The 15,549-nt window shown below is 44.2% G+C and overlaps 1 protein-coding gene across 3 annotated transcripts in view; it reads left to right on the top strand.

The window, feature by feature from the left end:
• Positions 1 to 15,549, top strand: part of XRCC6 (X-ray repair cross complementing 6) — a 173,681-nt gene that overhangs the window by 26,585 nt on the left and 131,547 nt on the right. For all 3 annotated transcript variants that reach the window (XM_086963493.1, XM_086963496.1, XM_086963498.1), the window contains exon 2: positions 5,409 to 5,502. In XM_086963493.1, coding sequence (XP_086819619.1) covers positions 5,424 to 5,502 — 79 coding nt within the window. In that variant the 5' untranslated portion in view covers positions 5,409 to 5,423. The remainder of the gene's footprint in view (positions 1 to 5,408; positions 5,503 to 15,549) is intronic.

The raw sequence follows: 15,549 nt of genomic DNA, 5'->3' as shown, positions 1-15,549 counted from the left end.
GTATACCCAGACGGGGGTCCCTTGCTCACTTTGACACTGGATTCAAGCTAGCCTGGCTGATGACGGCTGATTAGCCAGAAACCGGTCCCAGGATGCTTTTTTCCGGTCCGTGGAAGACATGGCTTGGCAGTTCGGGCTGGACTGTTCCCATGAGGCACAGGATCAGACTGATTTGCATATGGCCATGTCTGAACTGGGGTGGCAGAGTGAGCTAAAGAATGATGGTGGATTAAACCCAGATCAGTTGACTGGGGGTGAGTGCTTGCAATGTTGAACACTCCGTCCATCATCCCGTTTGGTTTTGCTTGGCAATTTAAATCAGGTCTTTGTTGTGCTCAGGTAGAAGTGAAAATAAGAAAGCCCCCTCACTGCTTGCAGGTTGCCAAACTGAACGGAATACAGACAACGTATGGGCGCTGCTGAGTTTTCCTGGAAAATGACACCAAGACAGATTACGCATATTTCCCTGGATTGTCTGGATCCCACATCCAGCCCAGAGATAGCTGCCGGTACAGGGATCATGCGCGATCCCCCCTACTTTCCAGCACTGAGTGTTGATATTGTCAGACAATTTGATATTTAATAAAGAGTTGAGGAGGGACAACTTTAAAAACAAATAATATAGTTCAACATGTTTTATTCAGCATTTGTCTTCCTTTTTGAATAGCTGTCATAATTTGCTATATGTGTGCTCTCCGCCTTTAATGGCTCATTTCAAGGGTCTGTTGTGCAAATTGTTGACCATACCATACTATACACCTAATACATGACCACTTTTTGATATTAAGCGACTGTAGTGTAATTTGAACTATCTGTCTTAAACCTCTATCTGAACTGTTGGATTAAACAGCTGACAAATTTAACTTGCGCACACACTTTATTATGTGATCAAAAAGACCTGATAAATATTAGGACCATGTGCAAGTGTTAGCATCTTTAGCAGCTTGACATAACTTCCTTTTTCTAACATCATAGTGAAAAATATAAACATTGTGTATTATTTGAGTTCTTTACATTTGGCGTACTAGAAATGTAAAAGACAGACACCAATTAACCCTGGAAAACCACTTGTGCTAAAGCTATATCACAGGCTTCAGAGCAAATGAAGACCCAATGATGTGAGCAACCCTGGAGCTTGAAGGCAAAGGCTACCAGCAAGCCCCGTACACATCTTGCCAGCCTGTAACCCACATGAAGGTCAGTTTAAATCAATTCTAATTTGACAAAAGGCACCATAAGCTCCCCCTTGATCTTTGTTTTTCCCTAATTTTTGGCCAAATGAAAAAATATTCTGTTAAGAAGGAATCCAAGGTAAGGGTGGATGAGAAATTGCTGCTTTATGTAGACGTAGATCGGGTGTGACAGAGGGCTTAATATGGGTCAACTAGTCTTATAAATCTCCTGTTCCTTCCCACCAAAGATCTTCTCATTGGGTGTGCTGATGTAGTCTAAACCTTCTCTTCTGGAGAGACATCAAGAGAAAAAAGCCCCAAAGATGGGGCAACTGGACCATTCAGACAAAACCTTGCAATCAGGCTCCTCCTGGGTTTAAGGAACGATATTGGCCTGTTTGTTCATACAATTGGTGCAACTAAGACCCTCATCTTGTTAATCGCAGGTACAGGCCACAAGATTGCACATGTGGAGCAAATTCTTATTTTATTTGCTCTAGCAAGCAGAATTCTGCTAAATAAAAACCTGGTACAGGCTAAAGTTCTGTTCTGGTGTCTAGCTCTACAGCAGCAGGGCCACACATGAGGGAAAGTAGCACATGATGGAGTAGTACAACTACTGAGTCAAAAGTGATAGAGGGTGACCACTCTTTCAAAGCCGCAAGACGGGGGACTTAATTAAAGGAAGGGACTCTAAAGATAGCTGAAGGTGACCATTAAATCAAAGAGAAAGGAGGCAACCACTATGTGGAATGGTCAAGCGACCAATCCAAATAACACCATCACTGATTGCTAAGTCAAAGGGAAAAGGAACCAACCTGTGAGCTGAAGAGCAAAATTACTAACTTCAGGCTCAAAATTGACTAAAGATTTATTTTATATCTCAAGGGCAATAGCTATGAGATTAATACATTTTCCCAAGGAATGCTCCAACTACAGTGAGGATCTGCTGTCCCTCTTTGTTGAAACACACTTCATTTATGTGACATAACTGCACGTTAACACAATGTGAAACCTGGCACTATAACCAGTCTTGACTTTTTAGCCAACAATGCTTTACATTTGTGGACTTGACCTTTTTGCTTTTAACATTTGCACTCAAATATACAAGCATGCAGTATGTTCGTCATAGGGAAGGAACTGCTCCAACTTTACATCTCCCACTGAATCCATTTGGGTGCATGAGGCACCTGTTTAAATTACCATTCACATGCTTCTGGGCAAGTGTAGGAGGGTAGGATCCTTCTACATGATTACCCCCACTTTTTGCCTGGTGTTGCTATGTTTTTCTGACTAGTCTGATTGGGATCCTGCTAATCAGGACCCCAGTCTCTGTGCTTCATCCTTAAATTGGACATGGTGAGTATTTAGGTACACTCTAGATTTGTTTACGGGTGTACCATTGTAAGTCCCTAGTATATGCTACTAAGGTGCCCAGGTTATATGTACACCAGAGGTCTCCCATGGGCTGAAGCATGTATTATCCCACCCGTAAGAAACCACTCAAATTGTGACTACAGGCATGCCATTGCAGCCCGTGTAAGCTGGTGATAGCACCACTTACGACAGATATAAGATTCCTTATATCTGAGGTCACTGCACTTAAAACCTGTAATTCTCCCCTTAGGCAGGTCTTTCAATCCTACGGGCAGGGTGCTCGATTGTAAGTGTGCCCCTGCATGAGCAGGACACCCTCCAACCTTCGGAGTCCATTTTCTTGGTTGTAAGCATATTAGCCATTAAGATACATATAGTGACCATGCATAATTACACAATGGCCATCTCTAAACTGGCTGTAAGGAACCCTGTCGTGTTTGGTATCAAACATGTTGGAATCATACCCCCACACCATAAACTATGTGTGAGGTATTTAAAGTGTGGGGGTATGATTCCATGCACTGTGAAGCTCTTCCAGGAGGCCCTCAGTGCTCCTAGTACCAGTCCTCTAGACCTGGACAACAAACTACGGCTGCTGCCAACCAGAGACTCGATTCTGCCCTCCTGCTGCTGAACCAAAGCTCGAACAGGGGAAGGAAGGACAGTAGGTTTCCTGTCACATGGAGGAGTGACCACCTTCCAGATAGGACTTTGTGTATCGGGACAGGGCGGGGGTGCTAGCCAGCGCCACTGAGACCGCGTGAAAGGCACATTAGGTACCCTCCTTGCATACTCAAGTTGAAACCAGTTCAGAGAGATTTTTGGCTCCCGCCTGAATCATTCCAACCCTTTCCTTAGGGTACTTAGGGGCTTGCCTATTGGTGAGTCCCTAGATTCGTCATGGGACAAAATTCAGATCAAATACCACTTCAACTTCAACAGTCTGGGCACTCTGAAACTCACTGGACTTCGCGTTGGGAGAGACTTCAACTGGGAAGACTCCTGCTGCTCCTGATCTCTTTGTTCTGCAAGTCTGCTTCAACGTCTGTCCCTGGGCTCCATATGGATTCTTCACAAGGCCTGTGGACATCCAAGACATCGAAGGAATCTCCCTTGGAGTGAAGGAGTCACTCCCCTGCATTTGCAGGCACTGCAACAAAGCTGACTGGTCTGCTGATCCTGGGCTCCCACAGGCTCCGAAAGGCTCAGCTATACAGGTGATGGTTCTGAAACTCCCTCGAAGCCTGCACTGTCTTCTCACCGAGTTTGAGACTAGTATCCCTCGTCGGAGCCGCTGGAACAGAACCCCTGTGCACCGCGTCGACTTGCCGTTGCCAAGGTTTGTTGGCTCTCTCCTCCAGAGATCTTCGGGCTCCAAGAAGTGCCAACCTAGAGCATCTCCTGCAGCCAAGATCTTCGCCTGCATCGCATCCTTTGCACTGTGGGCCTTCATCCTTTGGTTAGCTGCTCAAGGCCCTCTTGCGACTCCTGTGCCTTCGGTCCGTGAGGCCTCTCGATGGTCTTCATTGGCTCCAGTGGGCTCCCCTGCTTGCTCGGGGCCTGCCCTGACTTATCTGCTAGTGGTGTCACTTGGACCTTGCTGTTCCTGACACTGCACCTTTTTCTTCAGCTACATTGGTTGATATTGCAAAGTCTTGTTGGTACACTTGCCGGACACTGACCCCTTGGCTCTTGACATCTGAAGTGGGACAGCTAGTTTACAGCTCCTGGTCCTCATCTGCATCGCCTGGTGAGTACTGCTGCAACTTCAAGGGCACCGTCAACTCTCCTACATCTCTGACATCGGTCTGAATTTATCTTCCGTACCTCCTGGTCACTCCTGAGTGGCATAGACTCTGTCCCCTCTGCTTGCAGGTATCTCTCATCTGGAATCCACCTTTGGATTCCACTGGACACTTTCACCTTCTTTGCCAGCGGCATCTTTCCTGAAGTCCTCCATTGTGGGTACGGCGGTTTCCGATGTCACTTCACACATATGCACCCGGCTTCCCTGGTGTAGGTATCCTGAGGTATCCGCGGGTGGGGTGACTCTCCAACCTTCCATTTTCCACTGGGTTTCCTCAGGGCCCGCTAGAAAGGGTCCTTCTTCTTTAAACTTGCAACCGCAACTTACCTATTGACTTCTATTGAGCATGCAGTCGTGATCCTACTTAGCACACGGCCTCCGTGGGGGTCCTAAATACTCCCCTTGGGTAGTTCCTTGGGTCCCCGATTCTTCTAAGTCTTCTGGGTCCATTCTTGGCTTAAGTCGTGATTCGCATTCCACTATTTTATTATATGGTTTAGTTTCTCCCTGGAGACCGCTGTGTATTCTGTGCTACTTGTGTATTCTATTGACAAAGTATTGTGTGTATTGTGTTTACATCTCTGGGTAGGAGATAATACATTGTGTTAGTGAGAGTTAATAATAAATACATATTTTTATAACTGCACTGTGTGGTTCTTTTTCCCTTAACCTATACCATAAGATTAAGTACTGGCAACACAAGCTGCTTTACACTCCTTCTGGATTAAGCCCGAAGGCTGCTCTCCACAACTACCACTTATGGAGCGTTCTAAGGTTGTCTAAGACCACTAAAATCACAATAAGGGTTGTCTGGATTGGTGCAGAGTGCTACACTTAGATAAGTGCGCACCATATACTAAGCCAACCTCTCACAGCAAGTCTGACCTAAACCATCTGCCTCTTAAAACACATTGATGCGCTATTACAGACTTTCTCGAACGTAGTGTTTTTGAGCCTAATGAATGACTGTCTCTAACTCCCCCTTGCAGTACAATCAAATGGTAGATAATAAGGTGAATAATTGGACTCTGCATGCTGTCTTTGTTTCACAGGTAGCTCGGGACACCATGTCTGACTGGGGGACGTACCACAAGATTGAAGGAGATGACGACGATGAGGAGATGGATGAAGGTGGTGATGGTGGAGGTAGGCAGGATGGCCACCGGGTGTGCCTCAGAGATAAAACACTGGGGCATTTGAAGCCTTCGAACAGCGCACAGGGTGCTGTTGCTGGCCCAAGGGTTGAAGGTTGCAAATATAGTAAACTCACAGTCTAACAAATCTCCTCAAAAGTTCTCAGCCCAGTTATATCAGAACCAGTCGAGCTCCTAGGTAAGCACTCTGCAATTACCTTTCCTGGGGAGCTTATTTAATAATTCCTGATCCAACTTATTTTTGACCTGTAACTATCGGACCATAGCTGATGCAATCTTTGTAAAACCTGGGCAGCTGGCAAGGACAAGGGATGGGACAAGGGGAAACAGCTTCGTTTTTATTTGTTTGAGCCAACACAATACATAAAACTAGTTACTTACCTGTACACTATGGTTCTCCAGTATTATCTTTCGTAGATTCACATGCTTGTATCTTCCCCGTCGTCATGGTGGGAGTCTCCCGGTAAAAAGAATAACCATAGCAGTAGAAGAAAAAACTGCCTGGAACCCATAGAGAAGTATAACAATGGGTAACCTCTCCTCCTCATTATGTGGTCCAAACCACAGCCAATCAGCTGCCAGCACCAACATGCACCATCCCCAGCAGAGCCACCATACCTCAGATTTCCAACAGCCCAAGAGTGAGCTATGTAAGAAACTAGAGATAAAGGCGGTCTACCTAGAAGAAAACGGGGAGGTGGATGGGCGCATGTGAATCTATGAAAGATAATACTGGAGAACCATAGTGCACAGGTAAGTAACTCGTTTTTTCTCCAGTATTGTATCTTTCATAGATTCACATGCTTGTATCAGAATAGATAGCAGTCCTTTTACAAGAGCGTTTCTAGACCCCCTTTGTCTCAGGGCTCTGCGCCATAAATCTCTTTTCTTTTTTTTAAAAAAGACTCATTAAGAAAACATGCAACAACTTTTTGCCATTGAAACAACATTTGGGTATACACACCATTATAGAAAAAAGTATTTGTAAAGAGAAAAAAAACATGTAACTTAGTTAAATAGGTGTCGCAGACCTGCTTGTCCCACTGCTGAATCTGCTTTCCATTCTGTGTCCAGACAATAATGTTTGGTAAATGTTTGGACATTTGACCAAGTTGCTGCTCTGCAGATGTCTGGAAGCGATACGCCTGGTAGCAAGGCAGTTGAAGTTGCCATCTTCCGTGTATCATGAGCACGTACTCTTGTGCACAGAGTTTTTCCCACTTTTTCATGACAGAAGACAATGGCGGATGCAATCCATCTGGAAATGGAGGTTCTTGAAAGAGCCAAACCTTTTCTTGGTCCTGAATAAGCTATAAATAATTGATTTGATTTACGAAAGGATTTTGTCTTTTCTATGTAAAACCTCAGACCTCTCCCAATGTCCAAAGTGCGTAGAGCCTTTTCTGCCGTAGTGGAAGGATTCTTGAAATATGTAGGTAGGATCACAGGTTCATTTAGATGAAAAGAAGAAGGTATTTTAGGGACAAATTTCGGATTCGTTCTGAGAAGCACCTTATCCGATCTGAACTGCATGAAGGGATCCAGAATTGAGAGAGCTTGAATTTCGCTGACTCTCCTCGCTGAAGTGAGAGCAAGAAGCAAGGCTACCTTCCATGAGAGAAATTGCAACTATGCTTTGTGAATTGGTTCAAAAGGCGCTCTCAAGATTTGTGACAAGACTATGTTAAGCTGCCAAGGAGGCGGAGGACATTTAATTGGAGGAAATTTCCTGAATAAACCTTTTAGGAATTCTTAAATTAGTCTCAGAGACCAAAGTGATGGACATCCTGGAGATCTACGATATCTGGAGATCGCCGCTAAATGCACTTTTATTGAAGAATGAGAAAGTCCCCATCTGGCAAGTTGAAGCAGATATGGAAGAATTTGCTCCGGTGAGGAATTAAACGGATGAACATTATTTGAAATACACCAGTTACAGAATCTTTTCCATTTTGCTGCATGTGTCTTGTTAGTAGACATTGCCGTAGTATTTGCCAGAATTTCACGACATTCTTGGGGAATATCTAGTGACTGAAATTCATGCTCGAAAGGTTCAAAGCTGACAATTTTAGAGAGGTCAATTGTGGGTGAAGAACTTGGCCCTTGTTAATGGGAATCAGAGTCTGGATCACTGGAAACTGTATCCTGGGCTCCACTGATAATTGGAGAAGTTCTGTGTACCAAAACTGTCTCAGCCAGGCTGGGGCTATTAGGATTATGTGGCATGGTTCTGATCTCATTTTTCTCAATATCTTTGGAATTAGAGGAAATGGAGGGAAAGCATAAGCAACATCTCTGTCCATCGGAGATGAAGAGCATTTCCCCTTGATCCTTTCTGTGGGAATCTGCTTGCGTAATGTTTGCATTTTTTATTGTTTTGAGTCGCAAACAAGTCCAAATTTGGTTTGCCCCATAGTTTGAATATTCAACGAAGTTGGTCTTGATTCAGTTCCCACTCGTTGCAAATGGCAGATGATCTGCTTAACAAATCTGCCCTTGTGTTGTCTACCCCAAGAACATGTTCCACCTGTAGAGCTATGCTGTGATGTAGAAGCCAATTCCAAAGTGTTTGTGCCTGAGCAGACAGGGGCTTTGACTTTGTGCCACCCTGTTTCAGAAGATAGAACACAGTTGTTGTGCTGTCGGTCCTTACCAGGACCGATGAATCACGAATCCTGAGCAGAAAGTATTGAAGACTCAGGAAAACTGCTTTTAATTCCAAGAGATTGATGTGAAGCTTTGCCTCTTGAAGTGACCAATTGCCTTGAATCTCTAGGTCTGGAGGTGCGCTCCCCAACCTTGCAATGAAGCGTCTGATGTCATGACGTAACTTGGAGATTGAGGTTCGAATAGTAGGCCCTTTGTCAAGTTGCTCCTGATACCCCACCATGACATTGCCCGTTTGATCTGAGAGTTGATGATTAGTTTGTCTTCGAATGAACCTAGAGCTTGAACCCATTGTTTGTTTAGGGATTCTTGTAGTGGTCTCATATAAAACGGCAGTTGGGAATCAATGGGATACAGGATGACATCATTCCCAGTAAAGATTTGAAGATCCTGATGGAAGTGGACTTTTTTGATCTTCTTGATGCTGTCAGATTTAAAATATTTGTTATGCGTTCCTCTGAGGGAAAAGCTTTCGCTTCCTGAGTTTTCAATAGTGCTCCGAGGAATTGGAGCGATTTGTGTCTGAGTAAAGGAGGACTTCTCTCTGTTTATTCGAAGGCCTAATTTCTGGAAAAGATCCATACAGATTTGTAAAGACTGCTGTGTCTCCTGGTACGATGTTCCTTTTATCAGCCAGTCGTCAAAATGTGGGAACAGTTGGAGACCTTGATGCCTTAGATGTGCTATGATCGGTACCATACATTTTGTGAAAACCCTTTGGGCAGATTTTAGGCCGAAAGGTAATACTTTGAACTGGTAATGGCGCCCGCCACCATGAACCGCAGATACCGTTTGTGCTTCTTGTGGATTTGGATATTGAAATATGCTTCCAAACGGTCTAGACAAACCATGTAATCTCCTCTGCGAAGTAAAAGGAGGATTTCCTGTAATGACAGCATGCGGAACGAGATTTTCTTTATGTATTTGTTCAGATCTCTGAGGTCCATTAGCTGTCTCCATTTGGAAGACTGCTTTTTCTTTATGAGGAAAAAGTGCGAATAGAATCCTGTCCCCTGTTGATCTGGTGGTACCTCTTCTATTGCCCCTTTCATTAGGAGAGTTAAAATTTCTGTCTTGAGGGCTGAGGGATGATTTTGATTTCTGTCGAGAGGTGGGCGATTCAGAGGTTTTTGTGAGAATTCCAGGGTGTGACCCTGTGTTATGATGTCTCTGACCCATTTGTCCGATGTTATTGATTGCCAATAATTTAGAAATTGAGAAAGGTAATGGAACTGTTAGAGATTAGATGGGCCGGAGGCGCCTGAAGAATATCACTGACTTCGACCAGAATCTTGCTCCTTTCCTCTTGCAGCAGATTTTCTCCTTCCTTGCTGCTGAAATGATGTATTAGAGGACCGATACTGTTGATTGGTGGAGAACGGACAGTACCCCTGTTGATGGTACAGCTGGTACCTGTTCGACTGAAACGAGGAACGTTGCTGGAAATGTCCTCTCGATCCTCTGCCACGAAAAGACTGGTAGCGACCTTGTTGTAAAGATCCCAAAGCTCTAGCAGTATCAGTATCTGCTTTTATTCCTTGAAGCGCCTCGTCAATGTGCTTCCCAAACAGGCTTTCTCCATCAAAAGGCATGTCCATGATTTTTGATTGGACCTCAGGCCTAAAAGATGTTGATTTTAGCCATCCCTGCCTACGAAGAGCAACCGCTCCACCCATTTGACAAAAACCTACAGACACTATGTCCATCGCTACATCTATGGACTCAGATTCTGCTCTGGCTCTATCTTGCAAAATTGTATTTGCTTCTTCCTTTTTGTCATCTGGGAGATAGGACAGGATTGGTGCGATGTCTGACCACATCTATCTGTTAAATCTACTGATAAGCGCCATTGCATTTGCTGCTGCCATAACTGCAAAGCGCTTTCCAATACTGTCCATTCGTTTACCTTCTTTTTCAGGACGTGCCAAACAGGCTGTCACCAGATTTTGGGAGCGTCTCTGCGCCGCTTGAGTAACAACAGACTCCAGACGAGGATGCCCAATTAGGCATGCTGGAGGTGTCTCTGGAGCGCGGTATTTCTTATCAAGTTTAGTAATTAATGCTGGAACTGATGCCGGATTTCTCATCAATTTTATTCCTTCATCCCAGATGTGCTGGATTATCGGGATAGCCCTTTCGAAATGACTCTTTGAAGTCATAAAGGAAACATTCACTTTCTTTTACAGGCATAGTAATCTCAAATCTTTTTGCGGCTTTTACAATCAAGTCATAAAACTTGGCTATATCCTCCGGTGGAGAACTTGCTTGAGGTAATGGTGACGAAGAAGAAGTTGGAACGATGTATTGGTCCCATTCATTCCCAACTATGACACCTGGGGAATCTCTCCTTCCTCAGCTTGATCTTCATGATCCGAATCCATTAAGTCATCCCGAATTATTATTTTCGGAGCGTCAACTCTTTGGACTGGAGGAGGAGACTGAACCACTGGTGTTTCCTTCACAGGTTGAGGAATACTTGCAGGAGTAGGAGCAGGGACTGAGGCATTATCTTCCGTAAAACGGCGGTAATAACTGTCTATCATGTGCCTTAAGTCAGAAATTAAAGATACAGGCACCGACATAGACTCCTCCTGAACATTGGGACTTACTTCCTCCTCCTCTTCATAATTATAAGCCTGATGAAATGACTCATAACGTTTAGGGCCTCTTACTGGCCGATCCTTAAAAGAGAATTGTTCTTGAACCTCTTGGAAATCCTCATCCTCTGATTCCTGACTTTTAATATGTAGCTGCGAGGGGCTATAGGCAGCTCCATAAGACCCCTCATCTTCAGATTTCTGGCAATCTAGAATAGTGGATGGAAGCAGCGAGAAAATTTAGGAGTGGAAAACTCTCCTTTCTTACTCGTCGACGAGCCCGTCGACACGATAATTCTCTTAATGGATATGAATGTTGAAGTCCTCATCCTCGGAGATCCAACAGCTGTCCTCATCGACGATTCTCTCGTCGACGACGGGGTCGTCGCTGGGACCAATCACTGGATTGTCGACGGGCTAGTCGTCGACGAAGATCGTGCCGTCGACGAAGGCCTGACACTCCTCGTCGACGGAGTCATCATCGTCACCGTTGTCGACGACGCAATCGTCGTCGAGATGGTCGTCATTGGGGTCGTCGACGGCTTCGTCAGCGATCTGACAGGAATTTCCTTAGTTTTCGACGGCGGCAACGACGACAGTCTTCTTTTATAAGGTAGGCTTGAGAGGAGTTGGAGGAAGAGAAGAAGAAGTTTCACCTTCTTTGGTTTTACTTCCTTTTTCCCCAGAGGACTCTCTCTTATGCTTTTTAAAGGAATGTCCCTTGGCTTCACCCTCAGACTCAGGCTGCAGCTTTCTCCTTTTGAAGCCATAGCAATAGGCGAGCTTCTCTGTCTTTGAGTGTTTTAGCAAAGAAGGTACGACGATGTTTGCAGTCCTTAGGAACATGCTTGGAATACAAGCAGTATAAGAATTCCTTATGTGGGTCTTCAGAAAACAATCTGGCTTTGCCACAGGATCTGCAAGATCTGAAGGGTCTCTTCTTGGAGCCTTCAGACATTTTCAAGAAATAAGATTGAAAATCAGTACCTTCCTTCCAACTGTAGAAGGTCGAAAGTTCAGTAGAGAATGAACTGAGCTCAGCTCAGGGAGACTCCTCATACGAAGGCGGTTGGAAATCTGAGGTATGGTGGCTCTGCTGGGGATGGTGTATGTTGGTGCTGACAGCTGATTGGCTGTGGTTTGGACCACATAATGAGGAGGACAGGTTACCTATTGTTATACTTCTCTATGGTTTCCAGGCAGATTTTTCTTCTACTGCTATGGTTATTCTTTTTACCGGGAGACTCCCACCATGACGACGGGGAAGATACAAGCATGTGAATCTATGAAAGATACAATACTGGAGAATGCTAAATATTTTAGTGGCGTATCAAGTCTGGTCAGGGTAAGTTTGAGCAATAATGAAAATAATCGATAGATTTTTTTTTTACACTGTTTCTGATGAAATACCGCACTTTCTTATGTCTCATTTCGCTTCTTGTAGTGTTCAAAAATATACCTCCCTGTCCTCACTAAATGATGTGTAGCACATGCCCAATCAACATCGAACTTGCAAAATATGTGTGAAGCAGAAATTTGCCCCCCACCACCCACAGCTTCACACCCCTGCTTGCATTGATTTGTTGGCAAAACATTCATCAGGATCTGCAATTAGTAGATTGTTTCTTGGTAATTGGTCTACTCGTAGGTTACAATCCCAGACAATCCGTGTTGCACCACAGTGGCAGAGAGGGGCAGTGGTCTAAACCCAGAACATTGGGAAAGGGGCAGCATATTAATGTTGGCATGGATGGGGGAATTCTCTTCATAAGAATGTCACGATTTTAGTTTTTATTGGTTTTGTACAAATACAAATAACCTGCCATCAACACTTGGTCATGTTAGAGAATATCCTCCTTGTGTGATCTGAGCAGGCCCTTTGGTAGCAATGAGGTCAGCGGGATCCCACCGGTTTGGGAGCGCTCTGGGATCAGGTGTGGAACATGGGCATGGGTATACAACCAGAATTTTGCATTCATTGTCATGATTGACTGCTTTTCTGGGGCAGTGGATTAGACAAAGTCTGGTCACCAGCCAACGCTTGTAAAATAATCTGATCTTGAGGCTCTTTGTTTCTGGATGGCATCACGGTGACCTTGCACGTTTCATCAGGAAGTCATCTGAAATCTTGTCCATCACTCCTCAAATGAGTTTTCCTGTTTTCTGCAGCGCTTTGGCAGAGCTAAAAGCACTGCCTGCAAGTGATTCCAATCCTTTACGAATAGTTAACCGCTGGCTGGTTCTCTGTAGGACATTAACTCACTTTGATTTTTTTGTTTGAAAACTTCTGGCTTTTGGAACTCACATTAGACTTCTCAAGGGTGTTAGCAGCCCCTGCCTATTATCCAGCTTTTATGCTGGGCATACGGGAATGCACGTCTTCGATCTGTGCACAGAGAGCTTACTGTCCACTGTGCCCACCAGTCTAAAAAGATGCAGCATTGTGAGACCCGTTGATTCTTCTTGCAGTCCCATCCCAAATTTGTTGATGCCCATTCACTTGCTCTCTCTGTCTGTTTGCCTACTTTCAACCTCGTGCTTGCATCAGTCTTCATCTGTTTCAGGAGTGCAATCCTGCTTCATCCACCAATTTGTCTTGAGGGCCACATTAACCAGGTCAATATATTAGACCTGATTACCTTCTCCAAACTCCAGGACTTTTTTTTGTTTTAGAATTTTATATAGCGCATACTAGACCCGGTACATCGGGTATCGGAGCGCTTCACATGAACACCAGTTTTTTTACAGATGGACTCATTCATTTTTGTTAGGCACGGGGAGATTAAGTGATTTGCCCAGAATGACAGGATGTTGAGCGTCGTTGCCGAGACGCAAGCCTCGTTCCCCACTTCGAGGTCGACTGCTCGAGCCGTCAGGTTACATCCTGATGGTAGATCGGTTCTGGTGGTCCCAGGTCTGCAGTCAGCGCACCCGGGTTTGTGTGGCTCACAAATCTGTTGCTGCCATACTAGAATCCTCTGTAATCCCTACTGTCTTCATGTCCATGTATAGATTGTTAGTCAGTTCTGCTCCTGTTAATAATGTAAGTGTCTTGTACATAGTCCAGTCCCCACTAGAGGTGTGCCTGTTACTGTGGTCCGGGCTAGCCCTGCAGTCTCTGGCTGGTGTTTCATTGTCAAGGCACAGAGTTCTTTGTGTTACATGCAATATTTGACATTTTTGCAAAATGCAAGAAACCATACCCTATATGAGGTTTAAACAAGCATTCATTAATATGAGTGCTTTGATGGAATGAAACCCATTCAGTAACACATTGCACGTGGAATAAAATGGAGAGAAAATAAGGAACATCGAATTATAGACCAAGAAAATAACCAGTACTTCCCTCTGCAATGCCGGTGCAGGGGGATTCAAAATGTCCGAACATTTTCCTTGGCCACACTTGCGGAGAGCTGCATGGTAACTGTGCAGTGCTTTGCCCATTCCTGCCTGGAAATTTCCACTGAACGCAAAAATGGCAGAGATTAAATATTTAAAAAGCTGGAAGTCATTCCTTCAAGAACCTTGTAGTCGGAGTGTATTTTATCAATCATCACGTGGCATTGAAGGTATGGTGGCCACCTCTGCCCATGTCATCAGGGACACCATTTCCTATCCTTAGCTTTTAATTGATAACTAAATGTATTCTGGGTGTTCTAGACTTGTAGTGTTTCCAAACCTAGTAGAATAACACAGCAGATGGCAATGTTTTGTAGGTAAAAGCCCAGGATTGGACACTGTGTCTGTGATCACCTGGATTGTGGCCGTAACTCTACTTGCCGCTAATTTAGGCTAATGCCCAAACATACTTTCTCTGCTTCTCTAAAGCTAACAGGCTCTGGACTGCATCTCTTCCACACAATGTCCAATAGGCTTGGTCATATCTTCTCTCTCATAATCTGTGAAGACTTCAACATTAATCAAAACGCATAACTTTATGAAATATCCATCTTTTTGGTTGGTGCCTCCTTTGAAACCTCTTGTCTGAGAATTCTGAAATGTTCCAGCACCAGGCAAGGCTTTCTGTTATGTTAGCTCTGGTATACTCTGGGATCTTATTTATAACTTATTACATATATGCCCTAAACCCCAGATAACATCTGGATGGTTTCAAGTAAACTAACTACATTATTTTGCTTCTAAGCTCGGAGAAAAGAATCACTCTTAAGACATCCAAACTTTATAAAAGGATGTATTTTCTTGTGGTACAGCGAACAAAGAGGAAGCTTTCGCCAGCAGGCCACTGCCTTCAACTTCTACTCCAACTCATCGAGGCTGAATAATGCGGACTCAACATGACATAGAGAGTATCAAAAACATATTCTTTCACCACCAAGATATACAACTTATCCAGGTGCTTCTAGGCATTGGCGCTATGAATTTAGGCTGTGTGACTGATTTACAAAATAATTTGCAGAACATATTAGTTAGTGCTGTCACCACAGGGCTGTACCCAGGTTATTTGTTTTGCTTAATTTTAATCATTCTCTTTGTATAGTTTAATATTGTCCGTTTCTAAAAGGAGGCTGCACGTTCCTGTAACAAGAGGTGGTTCCTGTCCTTTTCATTCTCATCCATCCTGACACACTTGCAGGGTTGCCTCTTCCTTTCCCCATGCCCACTGATTGGGAATTAGACTGAAGAGAATGGGTGTGGTAGTAGGGGAGTGCACCCAGATCATTAATCTGTCCTGCTTTTTTTTATTTTAGCTTCTGTTGTTTTTGCTGCTCTGCTGGAAATGAAGGCTGTAGGAAAAGGACTGTGAATGGCCTGGA

The sequence above is a fragment of the Lissotriton vulgaris genome, chromosome 1_1, assembly GCF_964263255.1.
Source record: "Lissotriton vulgaris chromosome 1_1, aLisVul1.2, whole genome shotgun sequence".
Taxonomy (NCBI): domain Eukaryota; kingdom Metazoa; phylum Chordata; class Amphibia; order Caudata; family Salamandridae; genus Lissotriton; species Lissotriton vulgaris.
The sequence above is the reverse complement of the archived record's forward strand: the minus strand, read 5'-3'. Positions and strand labels throughout refer to the sequence as shown.